The following is a 17406-nucleotide window of genomic DNA, read 5'->3' on the forward strand; positions in this document are numbered from 1 at the left end:
AAAAAAAAAAAAAAAGGAACATTTTAAGGTAATATTTTAAATGAGTCAATAAAATCTGTGATGATAGAAATTTTAAATAAAGACGGGGGTCAGTAATGGATCTGTGCCGAGCCTTATTGGAGCCTGAGGCAAGAAGAAATTTTGATGCTTTTGTTCATCATGGGCTTTTTTGTATTGATTTTGATACTTCAAAACTTGCGTTAAATTATTCTGTATCTTGTTTGCTGAGTTTTTGGCACCCAATGAAATGTGGAGCCCAAGGCAGGTGGCTCATTTTCCTCACCCTAGCGCTGGCTGTGATCTAGAGGTTGGGTGACAGTTTTGATTAGTTTTGATTAACAAGTACTAACCAAGGCGGCCCCCAGAGTAATTAAAAGGACGGCCCCAGGAGCCAGACTGTTTGGGTTCATATCTCAGCTCTGCCATTTACAAGCTGAGGGACCTTTGCCGAGTTACTTGGCTGCATCGTGCCTTAGTTTTGTCATCTGCAAAATGGGTATATAAAGAGAACCTACCTCACAGTGGTGTTATGAAAACTAAGTGTCTATATGCATAGCTAAGTAGTGCCCTGTGTAGCGTATCTCAGTCTCTCTGAAAGTGTTAGCTGCTACCATTAGTATTATATAGTCTATTCCACAGGACGAGATATGGAAACACATAGAAACACTGTATCGTGCCCTGTTAGTATTGTATAGTCTCTTCCGCAGGACAAGATATGGAAACACATAGAAACACTGTATCGTGCCCCGTTAGTATTGTATGGTCTATTCCGCAGGACAAGATATGGAAACAGAAACACTGTATCATGTCTCATTAGTATTATATAGCCTATTCCACAGGACAAGATATGGAGACACATAGAAACACTGTATCGTGCCCCGTTGGTATTATATAGTCTGTTCCCCAGGACGAGATACGGAAACAGATAGAAACACTGTATCGTGCCCTGTTAGTATTGTATAGTCTTTTCCACAGGACAAGATGTGGAAACAGAAACACTGTATGGTGCCTCAGTAATGGCTGTGGAGACACAAAAGAGGCAGCAGGTGGAATCCTTGGTGTAGTCACAGATGGTTTCCCGGAGGCAGTGACATTTGAGTTGGACTTTCCCAGCAGAACAAGGGAAAGGACAGCTACGAGCGAGCAAAGCGCACACAGGAACGGAGGGCAGGAGAGCTGGGGAAGAGGTTTTGCGAGGTCCGAGAAGAGGGACGCGCACCAGGGAGGGCGAGGTTGAGGGAGGGCTCCGGAGGTGTGCGGGCCAGGTGTGCCGGGCACAGGCTATGCTAGGGGGTTCCTCGTGGTGGGTGACTTGGGGGAGGTCACATGTAGGGGCTCAGGGCCAAACCATGAGCCCCTGGAATGTGGTCAGTCACCGGGAGCAAAAGCGTGGGGGCCGGGTGGCGAGGCGTGTCCGGGGGCAGACTGTTATCCCAAACCTTGTAGACTGGAGAAGAAGGGAACCGGGAGGTGTGGTTGAAAGCGAAATCTCTAAGTGGGTCTGTGGCCACGTCCGCCAGTGGGGATTTCACCTGTGGTCCTTACTGCAGTGAAGCCAGGCGCGGACGAGGACCACCAGGAGAAGTGCCTGTCCCAGCTCTACGAGCACATGCCCGAGGGGCTGACGCCCCTGGCCACGCTGAAGAACGAGCAGCAGCGCCGACAGCTGGGTGCGTGTTGGCCCCGCTCCCAGAGCTGTGCCCCGCTTGGTGTCCAGTGGGTCCTGCTCAGTGACGGCTGCAGACGGGTCCCTGGGGAGGGCTCGGGAGAGCAGAGTGCCTGGAGTCATGGCCACTCCGGGTTCAGAAAGCACGAGACACGGTCCTCCAGCAGGTTCCAAGAGCACCCAGGCCTCCCGCCACGGAGCCAGGGCTTTGACGATCCCCCAGCACCCCAGTGGTGCCTGGGATGGCCCTTGGCCAACCTGACGAGGAAGGACGTGTGCGTGGAGTTTCTTATGTCACAGCTTCGTCACCAAGAGCACCTAAGGACTGGCGATGAATCGTCCCGGTCGGTCTCCTCTATGTCTCAGGGCGAACACGCCTTTCCACGTGCAAACCTGACTTCCTCCACCACCAGAACCTGAGCTTCTCTCCACACCCTTCCCTCTGCCTGCGCACGCACGCACGCACACACACACACACACACACACACACGATCTCCCATCTCCGTGATGGCAGCCCTGTCCCCCTAGGTGCTTAGGCCAGAAACTTTGGGCTCACTCTCCACTCTTGTCACTCTTTCTCACCCCACATTTAATGAGCAAATCCCTTAGAAAACATATCCCAAATTCTATCACTTCTTGTCCCACCGCCCTGGTCAAAGCCACGTGTATATAGTGCTTGCTTACCAAACATGGACTCGCTTAAACTCACACAACCCCGTGAGATAGGGCTGGTGTGATCCCCATCCTACATGTCAGGAAACGGAGGCCCAGAGAGGTCACGTGGCTAGCCCTGCTCATAACCGGTCTGCCTGCTTCCCTGTGTTCCTCCAGAGTGCGGTCACGTGGGTCAGATCACATCAGTCCTCTGCCCATAACCCAGCGGGCTCCCATCTCACCCACCAAAGGAGTAAGGGTCCTCATCCCGCACTTGTCGGGTCAGGCATGGTCTGGCCCTGCCCCTTTCTGCCCTCTCTCCCACCCTCACTCCACCAGCCACACCCCCAGCTCCTTGTTGCCCTGGAACACCCCAGCATGCTCCTGCCCCAGGGCCTTTGCACTCACTGCTCCTTCACTGCCAGAGGGGCTGTGCTCAAAAGTTACCTTCTCAAAAAGCCTTCCGTGGTCACCCGTCACAGAACAACTCGTATTCCCACCTTCTCTTGCCACTTCTCCCTACCCTGCTTTATTTTTCTCCAAGACCTTATTGCTGCACATATTATCACATATTTCTTTGCTTGTTAATTATCTGTCTTCAAGCCCTCCACGTGAACTCCCTGAATGCAGGGGCAATGTTTTGTTAATTGCTTTATCTCCAGTGCCTAGAACATTCAGTGAATATTTGTTGATTGAATATTTGATGGACATAAGAGTTTATTATTACACATGCATTTAATGGAGGCGTAAGCTGTCCGGGTAGATCCTTCAGAGGAGAACGTCCACCTTCTCGGGCTGGCTCTCTTCGATGCGTTCCCGTGTCACGTGGGTGCTGGTTTCCGTCTGCAGGGAAGTCCCACCTGCGCGCAGCCGTCACCCACCACAAGGAGTCCGCGCTGGAGGCCAGCCTGTGCAAGAAGCTGCGCCACATCGAGGTGCTGCAGGAGGTGCTCTCTGCGGCGCACGAGCGCTCCTGGCTCAAGTACACGCAGCACCAGGCGGACGACGATCTCCTGACCTTGATCGACGCTCCCAACATTGCTTGTGAGTCTCCGGGACCGTGTGCCTGCTGTGTGGGTGCCTGTCCTAGGGACAGAGCGCGCCCAGCCCGAGAGGCAGAGGCACCCCAAGGAGACCCAGCCTTTCTCTGCTGAGTGTGCAGGGCTCGGACAAGCCCTTGCCGCCGTGTGCCGGGCACTTGAGGGCTGCACAGGGGAGGGACCGATAGGCTGCTCTTGCCCTGGAGTTTCCACGTCCGGATTCCCAAGTCCAGGGGCTTCCTTATGGTCTGCTTCCCCGTCGACCCCTCTGCAGCAAGACGCGCCCCTGCCCGGCGACACTCCTCCCTTGACACCGTGCGGGACACCTGCCGTCTCGGTTCTGTTCTTGCTGCCCGGATCCCTCTTCCCCGTCCTCCTTGCAGACTGTTCTTGCCCAGTCCCACCCGCCCTCCGGCATTTCCAGGGGTCTGCTCTCCCTGGTTCCTTTCCATGACGTCTCATGACCCGCTTCGGGGTTTTAGCCGTCACCTCCTGCCGGGAGCCTTACCTGTGGCCTGACGTCTTTGCCGGGCTCGCACCCATCCGCGTGTTCAGCTGCCTGCGGGGAGCTGCGCCTGGCTGTCTGTCTTTCGCCTTCATCGTTCGCCACTACCGCCGTTGCTAAGCGTCTCCTAGGTGCCGAGCGCTGCCACGGGTTCAGGGATGCAGAGGAATACGACAACAGAGTCGTTGCCACCCTGGGGGAGGAGGCAGTCGCTTCTGCCTGGGAGGGTGGGAGCCGGGAGCACCTCCCGGAAGAGGTGGCTTTACAATGAGGAATGACGAGGATCCAGAAATTAGGCGTGGGGGATGGAAGGTAGCGCAGTCGAGGGAACCCCCGAACCCCTTTTGTTCGTACCCCTCTCTCACCCGACTTCCTGCACCCCTGTCTTCAGTCTCTGGAGCCCCCTCCCAGCTTTCAGGAACCAGCTCCTTAGCTGCGCAAGCTAGAATCCTGGGCTTGTCTATAGCAACGTTGGTGGATACCTATTGAGCATTTGGGGTCTGCCAGGCATGACAGTTGGCGCCGTATGTATACAGGATCTCATGCAGCCCTCCTCTCATGCTATGAGGGAGGTGCTGGTATCACCCTCGTGTTAGGGATGAAGAAATAAAGGCTTAGGGAGACCAAAGTTCTTGCCCCAAGTGACCAAGCTGGTAGGTGGAACCAGGGCTAGTGCCCGGGGATTCTCCTTCAGGGACACTGTAGTCACCTCTGTGACTAGGAGGTAGAGACTCGAACCCCACAGAGAAGAGACGCGCAGCTCCAGTGGTCGGGGTGGCTGCTCTTGTAGCAGACCAGTAGCCGCCAGAGCCCGGCACTGTATGAAGTGGGTCGTAAGAAGCCACAGGGTCACTTTGTGGACAGAGGGGTGAGATCCACCTTGCTGGTGCCAGTCGTCCTTCCCTAGATACTCCGTTTACACTGTTGTTCATGTGTGATTGGCCTGCTCCAAGGTCCTCTATTGGAAACTGACTAGCCTTACGGGAAGGGCAGACCTGAGCCTGCTGGTGGAGATTGGTAGCTATCAGTGGGCGTGATTTGGCAAACCCGCCTCTCGCTGTGAAGTCCTCCCGTCACACAGTCATAATGAAAACGGGAAGCACAGTACGCCAGGACTGTGTACCGCGACATGGAACTTCCGTAACAGCAACCCCTGCAATACAGATGACTTCTCAGTCGGGTTTTAAGAGCGCCAGAGGGAGTCCGCCAGACGTCAGTAGCTCCTTGGAGCGGGGGACGCCTCTGATCATCACTGTGTTGTCCCAGCCGGGAACAGCTCACGTAGCTGCCCGCGTAGGAGGTTCCTGCTGGCCGGGGGGTTGAGCGGTATTTCATCTTCTTGTACTACTCGTCTAGACCAAGGGGAAGAACAGGTGATTAGGAGAAAGTGTTGCTGCTTCTTCCCTTCGGAGACGAGACTGCAGACCTGAGTTTTCAAGGCTCACTTTTATTTACAGAAATATTTATGTTTTCATTTTTAATCTTCTTTTCCAGCTAAAACTGAACAGGAGGCTGAAATTACGTTGCCCCAGTTCTCCAAGTTGGAGGTAACGGACTTCTTTCAGAAGCTGGTACGTTGGATGCTTGTTTCGTAAGTGACCTAAGGAGATGGCTTTTACATTGTGCTAGTTTGTCGTCTCAGTTCATTTGGGCCGCTGTAACAAAATGCCATAAACTGGGTGGCTTATAAACCACAGAAATTTGTTTCTCACGGTTCTCGAGGCTGGGAGTCCGAGATCAAGGCATCAGCAGATTTGGTGTGTGGTGGGGGCCCGTTCTCTAGTTCATAGATGACACCTTCTCTCTGTGTCCTCATATGGTAGAAGAGGCAAGTAGCTCCCTAGGGCCTGTCGTATAAAGATACTAATCCCATTCTTGGGGGACCCCCCCGCATGACCTAATCACCTTCCAAAAGTCCCCACCTCCTAGTAATCAGATTGGTGATTAGGTTTTTTGTTTTTGTTTTTTTTTTTGAGACAGAGTCTCACTCTCTTGCCTGGGCTAGAGTGCCGTGGCATCAGCCTCGCTCACAGCAACCTCAAAACTCCTGGGCTCAAGCGATCCTCCTGCCTCAGCCTCCCGAGTAGCTGGGACCAGAGGCATGCGCCACCGTGCCCAACTAATTTTTTCTATTTTTAGTTGTTTGGCTAATTTCTTTCTGTTTTTAGTAGAGACGGGGTCTCGCTCTTGCTCAGGCTGGTCTCAAACTCCTGAGCTCAAGCAATCCTCCTGCCTCGGCCTTGCAGAGTGCTATGATTACAGGCGTGAGCCACCACGCCCGGCCGTGATTAGGTTTTAACAGACATATTTTCAGAGGACACAAATATTCAGACCGTAGCAGTTTGAAAAGTTACTTTTAGGTATTTTCAATTTTTTTAGATTGGAGATCTTATTTTTTTAGATAATTTTAAGGAAGATAATTTCTGAAAGATAAATTTATCGAAAATATATTGGCTATGTTAGAGAAGTGGCAGTCCATGTTCTTGTACGGCTGCTCTGGCCCATTGTCAGCCGAGATGGTGTCGTTAGTCCGTGAACAAGGCCGAGTGAGATTTTCAGGGACAAGAGGCAAAACTTCCTTTAGCTTTTAAATGTCTGATTCAGCCTTCAAATCCTACACCTAATGGTGCTGTCTTCCGAAGGGCCCCTTATCCGTGTTTTCGGCCAACAAGAGGTGGACACCTCCTCGGAGCATTCACTTCACCACAGAAGAAGGGGACTTGGGGTTCACCCTGAGAGGCAACGCCCCAGTTCAGGTCCACTGCCTGGACCCGCACTGCTCGGCCGCGGTAAGCACGCACCTTTCCCGGCCGGGAGCGAAATCCGCTGGCAGCTTCGCGCGGAGTCAGGCTGGGAAGATACAAAGAAATAGTTCCAACACGTTTATCTGGGTGATTGAACTTGGGGTTCACCTAGGTCAGAAGCCTGACTTTATGTGAAAGGCCTCGTGGATGCCGCATGCCCAGTTAGACAAGGATTAATTTTTGCTTTCTTGATGCAAACTTAATGCAAATGTCTATTTCGTTAATGAATCTGGGAACCGATCTGGGATTTGAGTGAACGAAACGTTGACCTCTATTTGAACGATACCTTTGTAGCTGGCAGGAGCCAAGGAGGGAGATTATATTGTGTCCATTCAAGGCGTGGATTGCAAGTGGCTGACGGTGAGCGAGGTCATGAAACTGCTGAAGAGCTTGGGCGAGGACGGGATCGCGATGAAGGTCGTGAGCCTCCTGGACTCCACGTCGTCCATGGTGAGTGCCGACAGCGCCCTGGGCAGTAAACACTGGCCCGGAGCGAAACCTGTGTGCTGAGCCCCAGGGGTCTTTGCCAGGCCCGCGGCCTCCCCCCCGCGTGACCCGGCACAAACGACTGAGCGCCCAAGCTTGCGATCACTGGGGTGTGCTCACCTTGGCTCAAAGAGATAATTGGAAAAAGTTTCCTTAATTCTGTAGATGAAATAATTGATTTATTTTTCTGATTAAATTCTGTTTGGCCGGGTGCAATGGCTCACGCCTGTAATTGTAGCGATCTGGGAGGCCGAGGTGGGAGGATCGTTTGAGGCCAGGAGTTGGAGACCATCCTGAGCGAGAGCGAGACCCTGTCTCTATAAAAAAAATAGAACAATTAGCCGGGCACGGTGGCATGTGCCTGTAGTCCCAGCTACTTGGGAGGCTGAGGCAGGAGAATTGCTTGAACCCAGGAGTCTGAGGTTGCTGTGAGCTATGATGAGGCCACTGCACTCTAGCCTGGGCAACCGAGCAAGACTGTGTCAAAAAAAAAAAAAAAAAAAAAAATTCTGTTTAATTACAAAAGTAATACATACTCATGTTTAAAAAAAACAGTTCCAATAGTACAGATGGACTTAAGACAAGTGCTGAACGTCCCTGTCTATAACTTGGAGAGTGTTAGCCATTTCCTGGGAGATCTTGGGAAGTGTTCCATTCCTCTGCAAGTTCATGTGTACCATTTTCTCTAATTTTCCAAATGGGAGGAATCATACCGTAGGTTCTCTACTGCACTTTGCCACACTTACTAATGTACCTAGACCTTCCCTCTAAACACCATTCACTTATTCACTGAACAAATATTGACCGAGCATCAGTCTTGTGCCAGGCACTCACTCTCTGAGGTGTTGGAGCTTGAACTCTACAGATAAGGGCCCTGCCCCCTGAAACACTAAAGCAGCAAATACGTGGTTGTGATTTTGATAAGTGCCTTAAAGGAAAGAAAACATGGAACGTGGTAGAATGACTGGGGGTGGGGAGGGCTGCTCTAGCCAGGTAACGAGAAGGAACGGCCAGTTGAAGAGGGACAAGAGGACCATCCCGGGCAGGGGCACCAACAGGTGAGGGGAAGCCCTGCTGTTTGTGTGTTTTCATTTTGGTGACCAGTACTCTGTATTCCGTTCTCGAATACAGTAAGAACCTCAACAAGTGAGTAGCGGTTTCTAAGCCTGAGTTGCTACTCCTGAGTACATTCCTTAAAAATTTTCCTTATTTTCTACATACCCATGGGTCACCTGAGTTTCAGAATTATATCAACTTAATTTTTAGGAGGATGCTGTAAGTGCAGAGTGAGTCTCCAACTCCGTAATCACGTATCAGATACCTTGAACCTTTTTCTTCCTTTTTTGTCTACGTGCAGCATAAGTGTGCCACATACTCTGTGGGAATGCAGAAAACGTACTCCATGATCTGCTTAGCCATCGAGGATAACGATAAAACTGATAAAACCAAGAAAATCTCGAAGAAGCTTTCCTTCCTGAGCTGGGGCGCCAGTAAGAACAGACAGAAGTCAGCCAGCACCTTGTGCCTCCCTTCGGTTGGGGTTTCGAGGCCTCAGATCAAGAAGAAGCTCCCCTCTCCTTTCAGCCTTCTCAACTCCGACAGTTCTTTGTACTAACGTGAGGAAGCAAAAACGTTCAGGCCCCAAACGTTGACGGTGTGGACTTGACAGTGTGGAAGAGGCCTTCAAAATTTGTGCCATAACGGAAATATCTAAATGTTTTCGGATCCCATTTTCACGTGGTATAGATTTGCATTTCATGTGTTTTTATGAATGAAAGTAACAAGAAACCTCTAGAAATTTGTGACAGACTTCTTTGAGGAGTGTCACTATATTGCTGCAAGTTATTTATTATATAAAGTATCGTAGATGGTGTTGATAATATGGCTGTTTTTAATGGTTAGGACTGTTTGTAAGTTTTCAGGTTTGGGGAACAATCATTCCTTAATCTAGAATTCAGACGCCCCCTGAATTAAGGCAATTCAGAGGACTGTGATGGTAGAATTAAATTAGCGTTACTAAAAACTGTTCCAAAGAGCTGCTTTTCCTAATAGGAGTTATTTAACCTAAAACAACAAGATTTACTATTAATATCTATATAATATGAATGCTATTTCTAGATAAAGTCTAGTGCCAAATTTGTCTTGATTTATTAAATAAAAACAATTTAGGAGCATCTTTTCTTCTACTTTGATGTCATTTAATTTAAAAGTTGCTAACACAGTGGCAGTGTTAGATGACGATGCTGTCTACAAGGTAGATAATATACTGTTTGATACTCGAAACATTTTTCATGTTGTTGAAAGCAGAAGGTACATAACTGTATATTTTAAGTCTTGAGTAAGGGGGTTTTACATCTTATAAGATGAAAATGTAAATGATTCCAATTTAAAGCTCTATTTGACTTTTTAAGTGACATTCTTACCAATTGATTTCTCTTGCTGTAAGTTGGATGACACTGACTGACTCATAAGATTCACAGTTGACACAGTACAAGTTACGCAGCTAAAAACATATAGCATTGAAATCCGATTTTAAGAATCAACAAGAATTTAATTATTTTCTATTGTGCAATAGCTTAAGGGAAACAACCACCTTTGGGAAAGTGTATCCACTGCTCCTAGGGCCATGTTTGTATAAATATTTAAATAAACATTCACACACCCCAGTTGTTTGTTTTTTTCACTTTTATTTCATTTTAATTGCCCCCTCTTTCAAATTGTTTCTACTTTAATGCACAAAGTGTTTTTATTGTTCCGATTTTAAAAATTACTAACATTTCACAAAGCAGGACTTAGCTTTCACATCACCGTCATCTTCTAAAACCTACGGCATCTTTAATTGTATTTATTTTTCAAAGAGGCAGCTGTACCTTTTGATTCCCAGCCCCCAGCTCCCCTCACTGGATGCAGCTGCCCCTAACGTTTCCCGTGTGTCCTCCCACTGTTGGGCTGCGCATATACAAACACATTTTTTTCTGCCTCACACACTTTGCTTTTTCATCTTTAAATGGGAACTTTAGACTCCAGGCTTTCTGATTCAGAATACATGCCCAGTGATGACGGACAAACTGTACAGCTACCAAAAAAAAGAAAATGGGAGGAAAGGAAGAATGAAGGAAGGAACTGTCGTGCAGTTGTTTATTTACGCCGGCAGCAGCCCTCAAAGCACAGGTTTTAACATATGAAGGCCAGGCTTGAGCAGCAGCTCTGACACCAGGAACCAGGGGCGTATGATACACAGTGCTTCATTGTATGTCTGTTTCCTTTAGATGGTCACATCCCCCTTCTGAACCTTTTTAGAAGACTTTTCTGTGATAGACAACAGATCAAGGTCACACATTAGAATACGGCTCTAAAACTGACTTTCTGCTGAGAACGAGAGTCCCTGACTCTAAGGAAGATGCCCATCGGCCCTTTTCATCTCAGCAGAGGGAGGTCAGCGCCCACCACCTGCAATGCGGACAGCAAGGCAGGACCACCTGCGGGCTCCGTTCAGGCCACACCTCGTCTTCTAGTTGCTGTGAGAAGTCTGTTTTTCTTAGTTCTAGACTATGAAAACAAGATCCTGTTGTTTGTGGTCTAGAGGCCACTGGTCAAGTGGACTGTGTGAAGAAGGCGTGGATTTGCTGTGCGGCCGCGTGTCCAACCACCGGTTCAAGTTCCTGGACGGAAGCATTACTCAGTTGCTGGATACTTGGAAACTTCTGAAGCAGAAGCGGGGCTTTAACTTTCCCAACCCCTGGGATCTGCTGCACAGTTCGCAGGAGGGATGGCTCAGACAGCAGAGCCCGTTTCTTCCTGAGAAAAGGGTTCTTGCTGGGCTCTCTGGTTTGCTCCTGAACCTGAACCAGAAATTAAAGGAAAAGCACATGAGCGCCCTCTGGAGGACTGGCAATTTTCTTAAAATTCGTTTTGTGGAAATTCAGTTTTTCCATTTGGTTCAGCTTGACTGGTGGGTACAAATGTTTTCAGATACCATGAATATAATTTTTCAGACATCAGCAAAATTATTGAAATATGAATCAGCCGTACAAAGGAGTAAGACGTAAACAATTTATAAAAATTTGAGTTTTCAGAATGTTTCAGATAAAACTAATGAAAAACATACTCTGAGAAATTCAAACATTTTCCTGTGGTCCATTAAGAAACATTTCTGTTGTCCAAGATTAAATGATAGTTATACCTAACCTAGATCTACTTCATACAGGACCTGCACAAAGCTTGCCTATCACAGGAGAAACCCAGTTTTCAGCTTGTGGTTATACTAAGACAGTCCATAGCATTATATCAAGGGAAGTTAGGAATAGTTAACACACAGGGCTGCCTGCATTTCCAATATGGTTCTCAACCCTAGGTGCACATCAGAGGAAGAGATCTGAAAAACAGTAACACAGGCCCGGGCACACAGTGGCTCACGCCTATAATCCTAACACTCTGGGAGGCCGGGGCAGGAGGATTGCTTGAGCTGAGGAGTTTGAGGTTGCTGTGAGCTAAGCTGACGCCACTGCACTCTACCCTGGGCGACAGAGACTGTCTCAAACAAAACAAAATAATAACACACACAAAAAAACTGATGCTCAGGCCCTACCGCCATGTTTTGATTTTTAATTGGTCCGAGGTAAGACTCATGTATCACTACTTTAAATGTTCCCCAGGACATTCTAATGTACAACCGAGTTGAAAAGTCAGTGAGGACAATGGAGAACCAGGTTTTTTGTTTTTTTGTTTTTAAATAAACATCATAAACTTGCACACACAAGTGCTGATGGCTTAATAACGATACGTGGGGATGAGGCAAAGCAGCTGCTAGTTGACATTTTTACCAGCATAAGGGCAAGATAAGGAAGGATGGCGTCATCACAGCCTGGGAGTCTCAAACTGGGTCTCCAACTGGTTTACTTTGTGATACACTTGCCTAGAGTGGGTGGCAAGCTCAGCTGGCTGCAGAGGCAGCTTCTGAACTTATTAATAAATTCCTCAGAAAGGTTTTATAAGCCAACACAGGGAAGGACATAGATTGGATTGATGGGTTGCAATTACAGCAAGGACAGCTGAGAGTCTGCATGAGGTCAGGTCTACGGTGAAGGTAGAGGCATCCACACTTACCAACTGGACAATGAGGCCAGATGCTTCCATCTGGTTGGCCACTGGCAGTAACACCATTCCAAGGTCGAGCACAGTAAACTTCTGTAAGGCTGGGAAGTATTGTTCACTCATCTGGGTTTTTTCAACTACTACAATGCCTTGAAGATGACCGGACTTAAAAAAAAGATAGTAAATCATTTTGTGACAAAATTCCTTTCAAGGTTAAGAAAGCTATCACTTTGTGCTTGGAATGGCCAGTGGTTTTACAAATTATTCCAAGAGATGAAGGGGAAAGGGGGGCAGATAACCAAGTCAATGTTCAATTTCAGTTTCTTTAATCCAGGACTTACATTTCTAACCCGAACAAGTCTCTTTCTGTAGCCATTTCCTGCCACCAAATCAGCTTCGGTGACATAAAGAATGCAGGATCTATTCGACAGGTAAAAATCTGGTGTCAGGCCATCCTCAAAAATGAGCTTAATTTTCCCTTAAAATGAAAATGAGATCTGTGATTGAGTTTCCTAGGAAAAGGCAGCAACAGGCAAACCGTTAAAAAAAAAATGTGGGGGAGGGGGGCAGGAAAGGGCTTATGGCAGAAGGCAGCCCACTGACCTTGCATCTCCTGCGCCAGCTGCGACCCGCGCCACTTCTCACTGGCCACAATGTGCCCCAAAGGCACGTGCACGGGGCCCGGGCCATCAGGGGGGCTCCTGTCCATTGGTGGTCTCGACCTAATGAGGGAAATACAACACGGCCCCACACCGCACTAGAAGCCGGGGCCTCTGTAGCTGGATCCCGTCTGCAGAGTGTTCTTTCAAAAACTGAATTACTTATTTGTAGACGTATAAGAACCGGGAGATTCCTGCATGGTGGCCGCGTCCTTCATTTCATCACGTACCTGGCCCCTGGCACCCCAGCTCGGTCCGCACTGTGGCTCCTCAGTCCAGTCCAGGGCGGGGACCGAGCCAGCAGAGTCGCCACCTCCGCCCCACTCTACAGGGGCGACTTTACCCGAGGCCGCGCCACTTCCGGCTTCACGCCTCAGGTGCTCTCCCAGTCCTTCATCCAGCCCGCCCTCCGCCTCCCACAGCGGCGGATAGGCTGTGGCGTCGGAGATGGACACCTGATTTGGCCAATGAGAGAACCGACAGCGCAGACCGTTTCCGGTCTGGAGGAAAATTGAATGGAACCTGCCGGTTGCCAACACGACGAGTGCGGAAGTAAACTTGGCTCTGATTGGTCGCGGACAAAACTGAGCCAATAGCAGACATGGTTGTTGCAAAGTCCTCTGGGAAGAAAAAGCGTCTAGGGCTAAGCCCTCGGGACCCGGGCCGGCTTTAGCGAGCGCTCCTGGCTGTGATGAGATCTGCCGGTGAATCCAGGGCCTGGTGCGCCCACCCGCCCACCGCAAGGATGCTCCTGGGGTTCCGGAGAGGCCGCAGGAACCAGTTCGTAAGTAGATCCTCGCCCACGCGCACCAAATACATCGGTAGGCTGTTTCCGCCTCCATCCACACCCCGCCCTCCAGCATCTGCCTGGGCTGCTGCGGCAGCTCCTCGCTGGTTTCTCGATTTCCACTCTTGCCCTGCCCCTAGGTCCGCTCTCCACGCAGCAGCCAAAGGGATTATTTTAAAACTCAAATCTGATCGTGCCTCTGCCCTTGTTAGCAAACGGTGCCATTACCGCCACCACCACCACCGTACACCCTCTCCAGCCACGCCGGCCTCCATCCCCGCTTCCACCTTTTCTATTCCTTCTGGAATGCTTCCCTCCGCGTCTTCCCAGGGCCATTCTGTCTCCAGTCTCATTCTCTGATCGTCCCTCCTGCCTGTCCTCACTTCCTCTAGGATCCTAACTCCAGTGATCTGTTCATACCTCCCCCCTCCCCTCTACAGTCTATTGATCCTCCCAACTTTTAACTGACCGTCCCATCCCTGATGTCCTCGCTGCCCTCTTTTCCAGCTCTAATCCACCATCCATCACTCCCTGCCTACACCCTCAACTCCCTTGATCCTGTCTTCCTTTTCCATAGTTGCCTGGAAAAACCCCAAAGCGACTTACATTCAATTCTCCACAAAATGAATACTTTAACTGCAGAAAAAGCATGGTGATAAGGGCACTCCTGAACTGTATTTTAAAGTGAGGCCAGAGAGCATGTCTGATTTGGCTTTGCGTTCTCAGCCTATGACGCGCTGACAGGAGGGTGTTGAGAAACAATGAAGACATAATTGAAACATATTTTTGCATTGCAATTTTGCTACCTCGAGTAAGCATGTTTATTTATTTATTTCCTTCACCCCACCAAGTCATGTTTACTGAGTTTTTTATCAGGCTAAACACAGAATATTGAGTTTTTATTCAAAGCAGTAAACATTGTTAAGTTCCTAGTGTGTGCAGATACCCACAACTGATTGATAGCCTTGGGCCACATTGTCTAGAGGATAGATAAGTCCATAAATAATTCGCAAGATGGTAAAACAAGAACTGTAGACATGCGTACCAGGGGAGGGGCAGCAAAGTCAGTCTGGAGAGTTGACCTGGGCCTTAAGGGGAGTAAAGAGAGAATTCCAGGTGCAGAAGACGGCATATACCAAGGCCTGAAGAAGAATGAATTATTTGCTGTTTCGGAAATGGAAGGCAACTCTGAGTGTTCAAGCCTAGAGAACAAGCGCGGGATGAAGAGGGTTAGCAAGAAATGAATCTGCGTCCAATGGTAGGAACCAACTTACAGCAGCCTTCTATGCCACACTGGAGCATTTACCTATCAACAAGAGAGGAGGGGCTTCCCCTGAGGGAAGGTTTTTCATCTTGGGTAGAGGTAGGATCATCCTGTGATTTGGAGTCTAGAGGTGAGAGGACCATAGCTAGGAAGTGATTATGGAGGTATAAGTAAGAGATGTTTAGCATACTATAGGGGATTCACTTTTTCAAAAACAAAGCTCACTTGGCCGGGCGCGGTGGCTCACGCCTGTAATCCTAGCACTCTGGGAGGCCAAGGCGGGAGGATTGCTTGAGCTCAGGAGTTCGAAACCAGCCTGAGCAAGAGCGAGACCCCGTCTTTACTAAAATTAGAAAGAAATTAATTGGACAACTAAAAATATATAGAAAAAAATTAGCCGAGCATGGTGGCGCATGCCTGTAGTCCCAGCTACTCGGGAGGCTGAGGCAGGAGGATCGCTTGAGCCCAAGAGTTGGAGGTTGCTGTGAGCTAGGCTGACGCCACGGCACTCTAGCCCAGGCAAGAGAGTGAGACTCTGTCTCAAAAAGAAAAAGAACAAAGCTCACAAGGCCTTTTTGGAGAACCTACTAGATGCCAGCCTCTGGAGATTCAAAGGTTAAAAAAGCCCTTTCTTGTCCTTGAGCCTCTCCCAGGTGGGCGGGGGGTGTGCAGGGGAGGAGGCACATGTGTAAACTGTCAAATTGCTGGACAAATGCAAGGGGGTAGGCGCCACACTGAGGAGTAAACAGAGGGTGGAGGGATTGGGCAGAGATTGTTCTGGAACACCTACTCCTGTGAGTGGCTGTGCAAGTGGAACTGGGGTGGGGTGGGGAGGCTTTTGGAAGGCCCGCCGTCCCTTACTCCTGAAGGGTGCTCCCTGGCTGCGCCTCCCTTCCCTGCTTTCTGCTTTTTGCCAAACACTGCCCGATTAGTCTTCCCAGGGCCCGTCAGCGGGTGCGCCTCACTAGGCCACCGGATCTCCGTCTGGTATGAAAGCTCCTCAAATGGGAGTAATCCCACTCTCACCCCCAGCCCGCCTTCTAACCTCTCCCTCGCAGGTGCCTCTGCTTTCCAACAAACCAGCGCACTGTGCTTGTTATTTCCAGAGCACTGCCACCGATGTCTTGCTCCATTCCTTTGTTCTCCTCCCTAAAATGCTTTCCCATCACAGCTCCAAATGTGGGGGCCGTGGCCATCTTTGAAGACCCAGTCCAAATGCCTCTGCGATCTTCTCTGCGGAGAGCATTTGAGGTCCGCGTGCCGGCCCCAGGCCTGAAGGAGCCCTTCCCTCCCTCACTTTGTTTTTCCCTTTCCCTTGGCTCTTCTGTGTTCTGTGAGAGCTATATGGGTGTTTTCCCTCTATACCCTACTTCCTTGAGGATGACGACGAGATTTCTTCATTGCTGTCATGGGGTTCTGCCTCTAGCAGATGTGCATGAACGGGGCTAGTGCCCAGAAGATGGAGATTGGACTAGACCCAGAAACTTCTGAGAGACTCTCGGTTACCCAGAGCAGGGCTCTCTACTTTCATGGTGTGCAGGAGATAGTTTTTGTTACTCTGCATCTTTGAGCCAGGCCACCTGGAATCGTTATTAAGCCCCTACCAGGTGTGAGGCAACGTGCTCAGTGCTAGGGTTCCGGGATTGGTAATGATAAGAGTCACCTGCTTCTCAGCAAGTCGCCCTGCTCTGCGCGAGGAAAGCACGTGAGGCGTCAGTGGGGGCGGTGCTGGGGGCAAGTGGAAGGCCTGGAGGGGAGCTGCTCTGAGGAGGGTAGGACGAGAGGGCCCCAGTGGGCAGCTGTCATGGCGCTCCCTGGGTGGGTGCGCTTGTCTGGCGAGACGGGGGTTGGGGATGGCAGGCGAGGAGTGGGGTTCCGGCGGAGCTGCAGTCCTGGGTGGCCAGCGCAGGTGTCTCCTCTCAGGCCCGGGGAGGGGTGGTGGTAACAAGACTCAGGTGACTCCCCTGCATCCCAGCGACCTCTGCTGCGTTTCATTTGTGCAGAAACACATCGTCCACGGCCTTCTCCCTGCAGCCAGCATCGCTCCGAAGCCAGCCGTGCCCCGCACGCCTCCTCCCCGCAGCCCCAACCCCTCTCCGGAGAGACCAAGGTGAGTCTCGGAGGAGCAGGCCCTGTACTCGGCTTCCGAGTACTGGATCCAAACTGTCTGGACGGTTAGAACTGTTAGGACAGTCCAGACTGGCCAGAAAATCACTAACAGAGCGGTTAGAATTATGTCCTCTGAAATACTTACCGCGGTTCCACTACGGTGCTCTTAGTGTGGTTTCTCTGAGGGGTAATGGATTTACTTAGGGTCTGTCCTTGTCAAGGTGTATGAAGTTCTCACATTTTGTAATTGAATGCAATTAGTGTTTTTCAAAATGTAAAGCATTAAAGCCCAAGTATTCAGGCTAATAGTGCTTTAAAGGGAATTCTGAATTGTGCCT

The 17406-nt window shown here is 49.8% G+C and overlaps 3 protein-coding genes across 3 annotated transcripts in view; 2 read left to right on the top strand and 1 right to left on the bottom strand.

The window, feature by feature from the left end:
• RHPN2 (rhophilin, Rho GTPase binding protein 2) overlaps positions 1 to 9511 on the top strand; it is a 35195-nt gene extending 25684 nt beyond the window's left edge. The window contains exons 9-14 of the mRNA XM_012647040.1: positions 1551 to 1670; positions 3170 to 3364; positions 5360 to 5436; positions 6508 to 6654; positions 6964 to 7119; positions 8513 to 9511. Of these exons, the coding sequence (XP_012502494.1) occupies positions 1551 to 1670; positions 3170 to 3364; positions 5360 to 5436; positions 6508 to 6654; positions 6964 to 7119; positions 8513 to 8770 (953 nt within the window). The 3' untranslated portion in view covers positions 8771 to 9511. The remainder of the gene's footprint in view (positions 1 to 1550; positions 1671 to 3169; positions 3365 to 5359; positions 5437 to 6507; positions 6655 to 6963; positions 7120 to 8512) is intronic.
• A 722-nt stretch (positions 9512 to 10233) lies between these two features.
• LOC105812550 (chromosome unknown open reading frame, human C19orf40) lies at positions 10234 to 12965 on the bottom strand. Its single transcript, XM_012647029.1, has 4 exons — positions 12853 to 12965; positions 12591 to 12727; positions 12262 to 12414; positions 10234 to 10997 (listed from the first exon to the last, which is right to left on the bottom strand). The coding sequence occupies exons 1-4, from the start codon at positions 12956 to 12958 to the stop codon at positions 10749 to 10751; spliced, it is 645 nt and encodes a 214-aa protein (XP_012502483.1). The 5' UTR covers positions 12959 to 12965; the 3' UTR covers positions 10234 to 10748.
• Positions 12966 to 13635: 670 nt separating this feature from the next.
• CEP89 (centrosomal protein 89kDa) overlaps positions 13636 to 17406 on the top strand; it is a 65892-nt gene continuing 62121 nt past the window's right edge. The window contains exons 1-2 of the mRNA XM_012647016.1: positions 13636 to 13692; positions 16963 to 17069. Coding sequence (XP_012502470.1) covers positions 13654 to 13692; positions 16963 to 17069 — 146 coding nt within the window. The 5' untranslated portion in view covers positions 13636 to 13653. The remainder of the gene's footprint in view (positions 13693 to 16962; positions 17070 to 17406) is intronic.

Source organism: Propithecus coquereli, unplaced genomic scaffold, assembly GCF_000956105.1.
Source record: "Propithecus coquereli isolate 6110/MARCELLA unplaced genomic scaffold, Pcoq_1.0 Scaffold254, whole genome shotgun sequence".
In the NCBI taxonomy this organism is placed as follows: Eukaryota; Metazoa; Chordata; class Mammalia; order Primates; family Indriidae; genus Propithecus; species Propithecus coquereli.

Excerpts from the sequence above, each read along its gene's own strand:
- LOC105812550 (XM_012647029.1), bottom strand. The coding sequence starts at position 12,958 with ATGGACAGGAGCCCCCCTGATGGCCCGGGCCCCGTGCACGTGCCTTTG. Across the intron at positions 12,728-12,852 it reads GCTGGCGCAGGAGATGCAAG|GGAAAATTAAGCTCATTTTT; the intron begins GTCAGTGGGCTG and ends TTTCATTTTAAG. Across the intron at positions 10,998-12,261 it reads CTGGCCTCATTGTCCAGTTG|GTTCAGGAGCAAACCAGAGA; the intron begins GTAAGTGTGGAT and ends TTTCTGGTTCAG.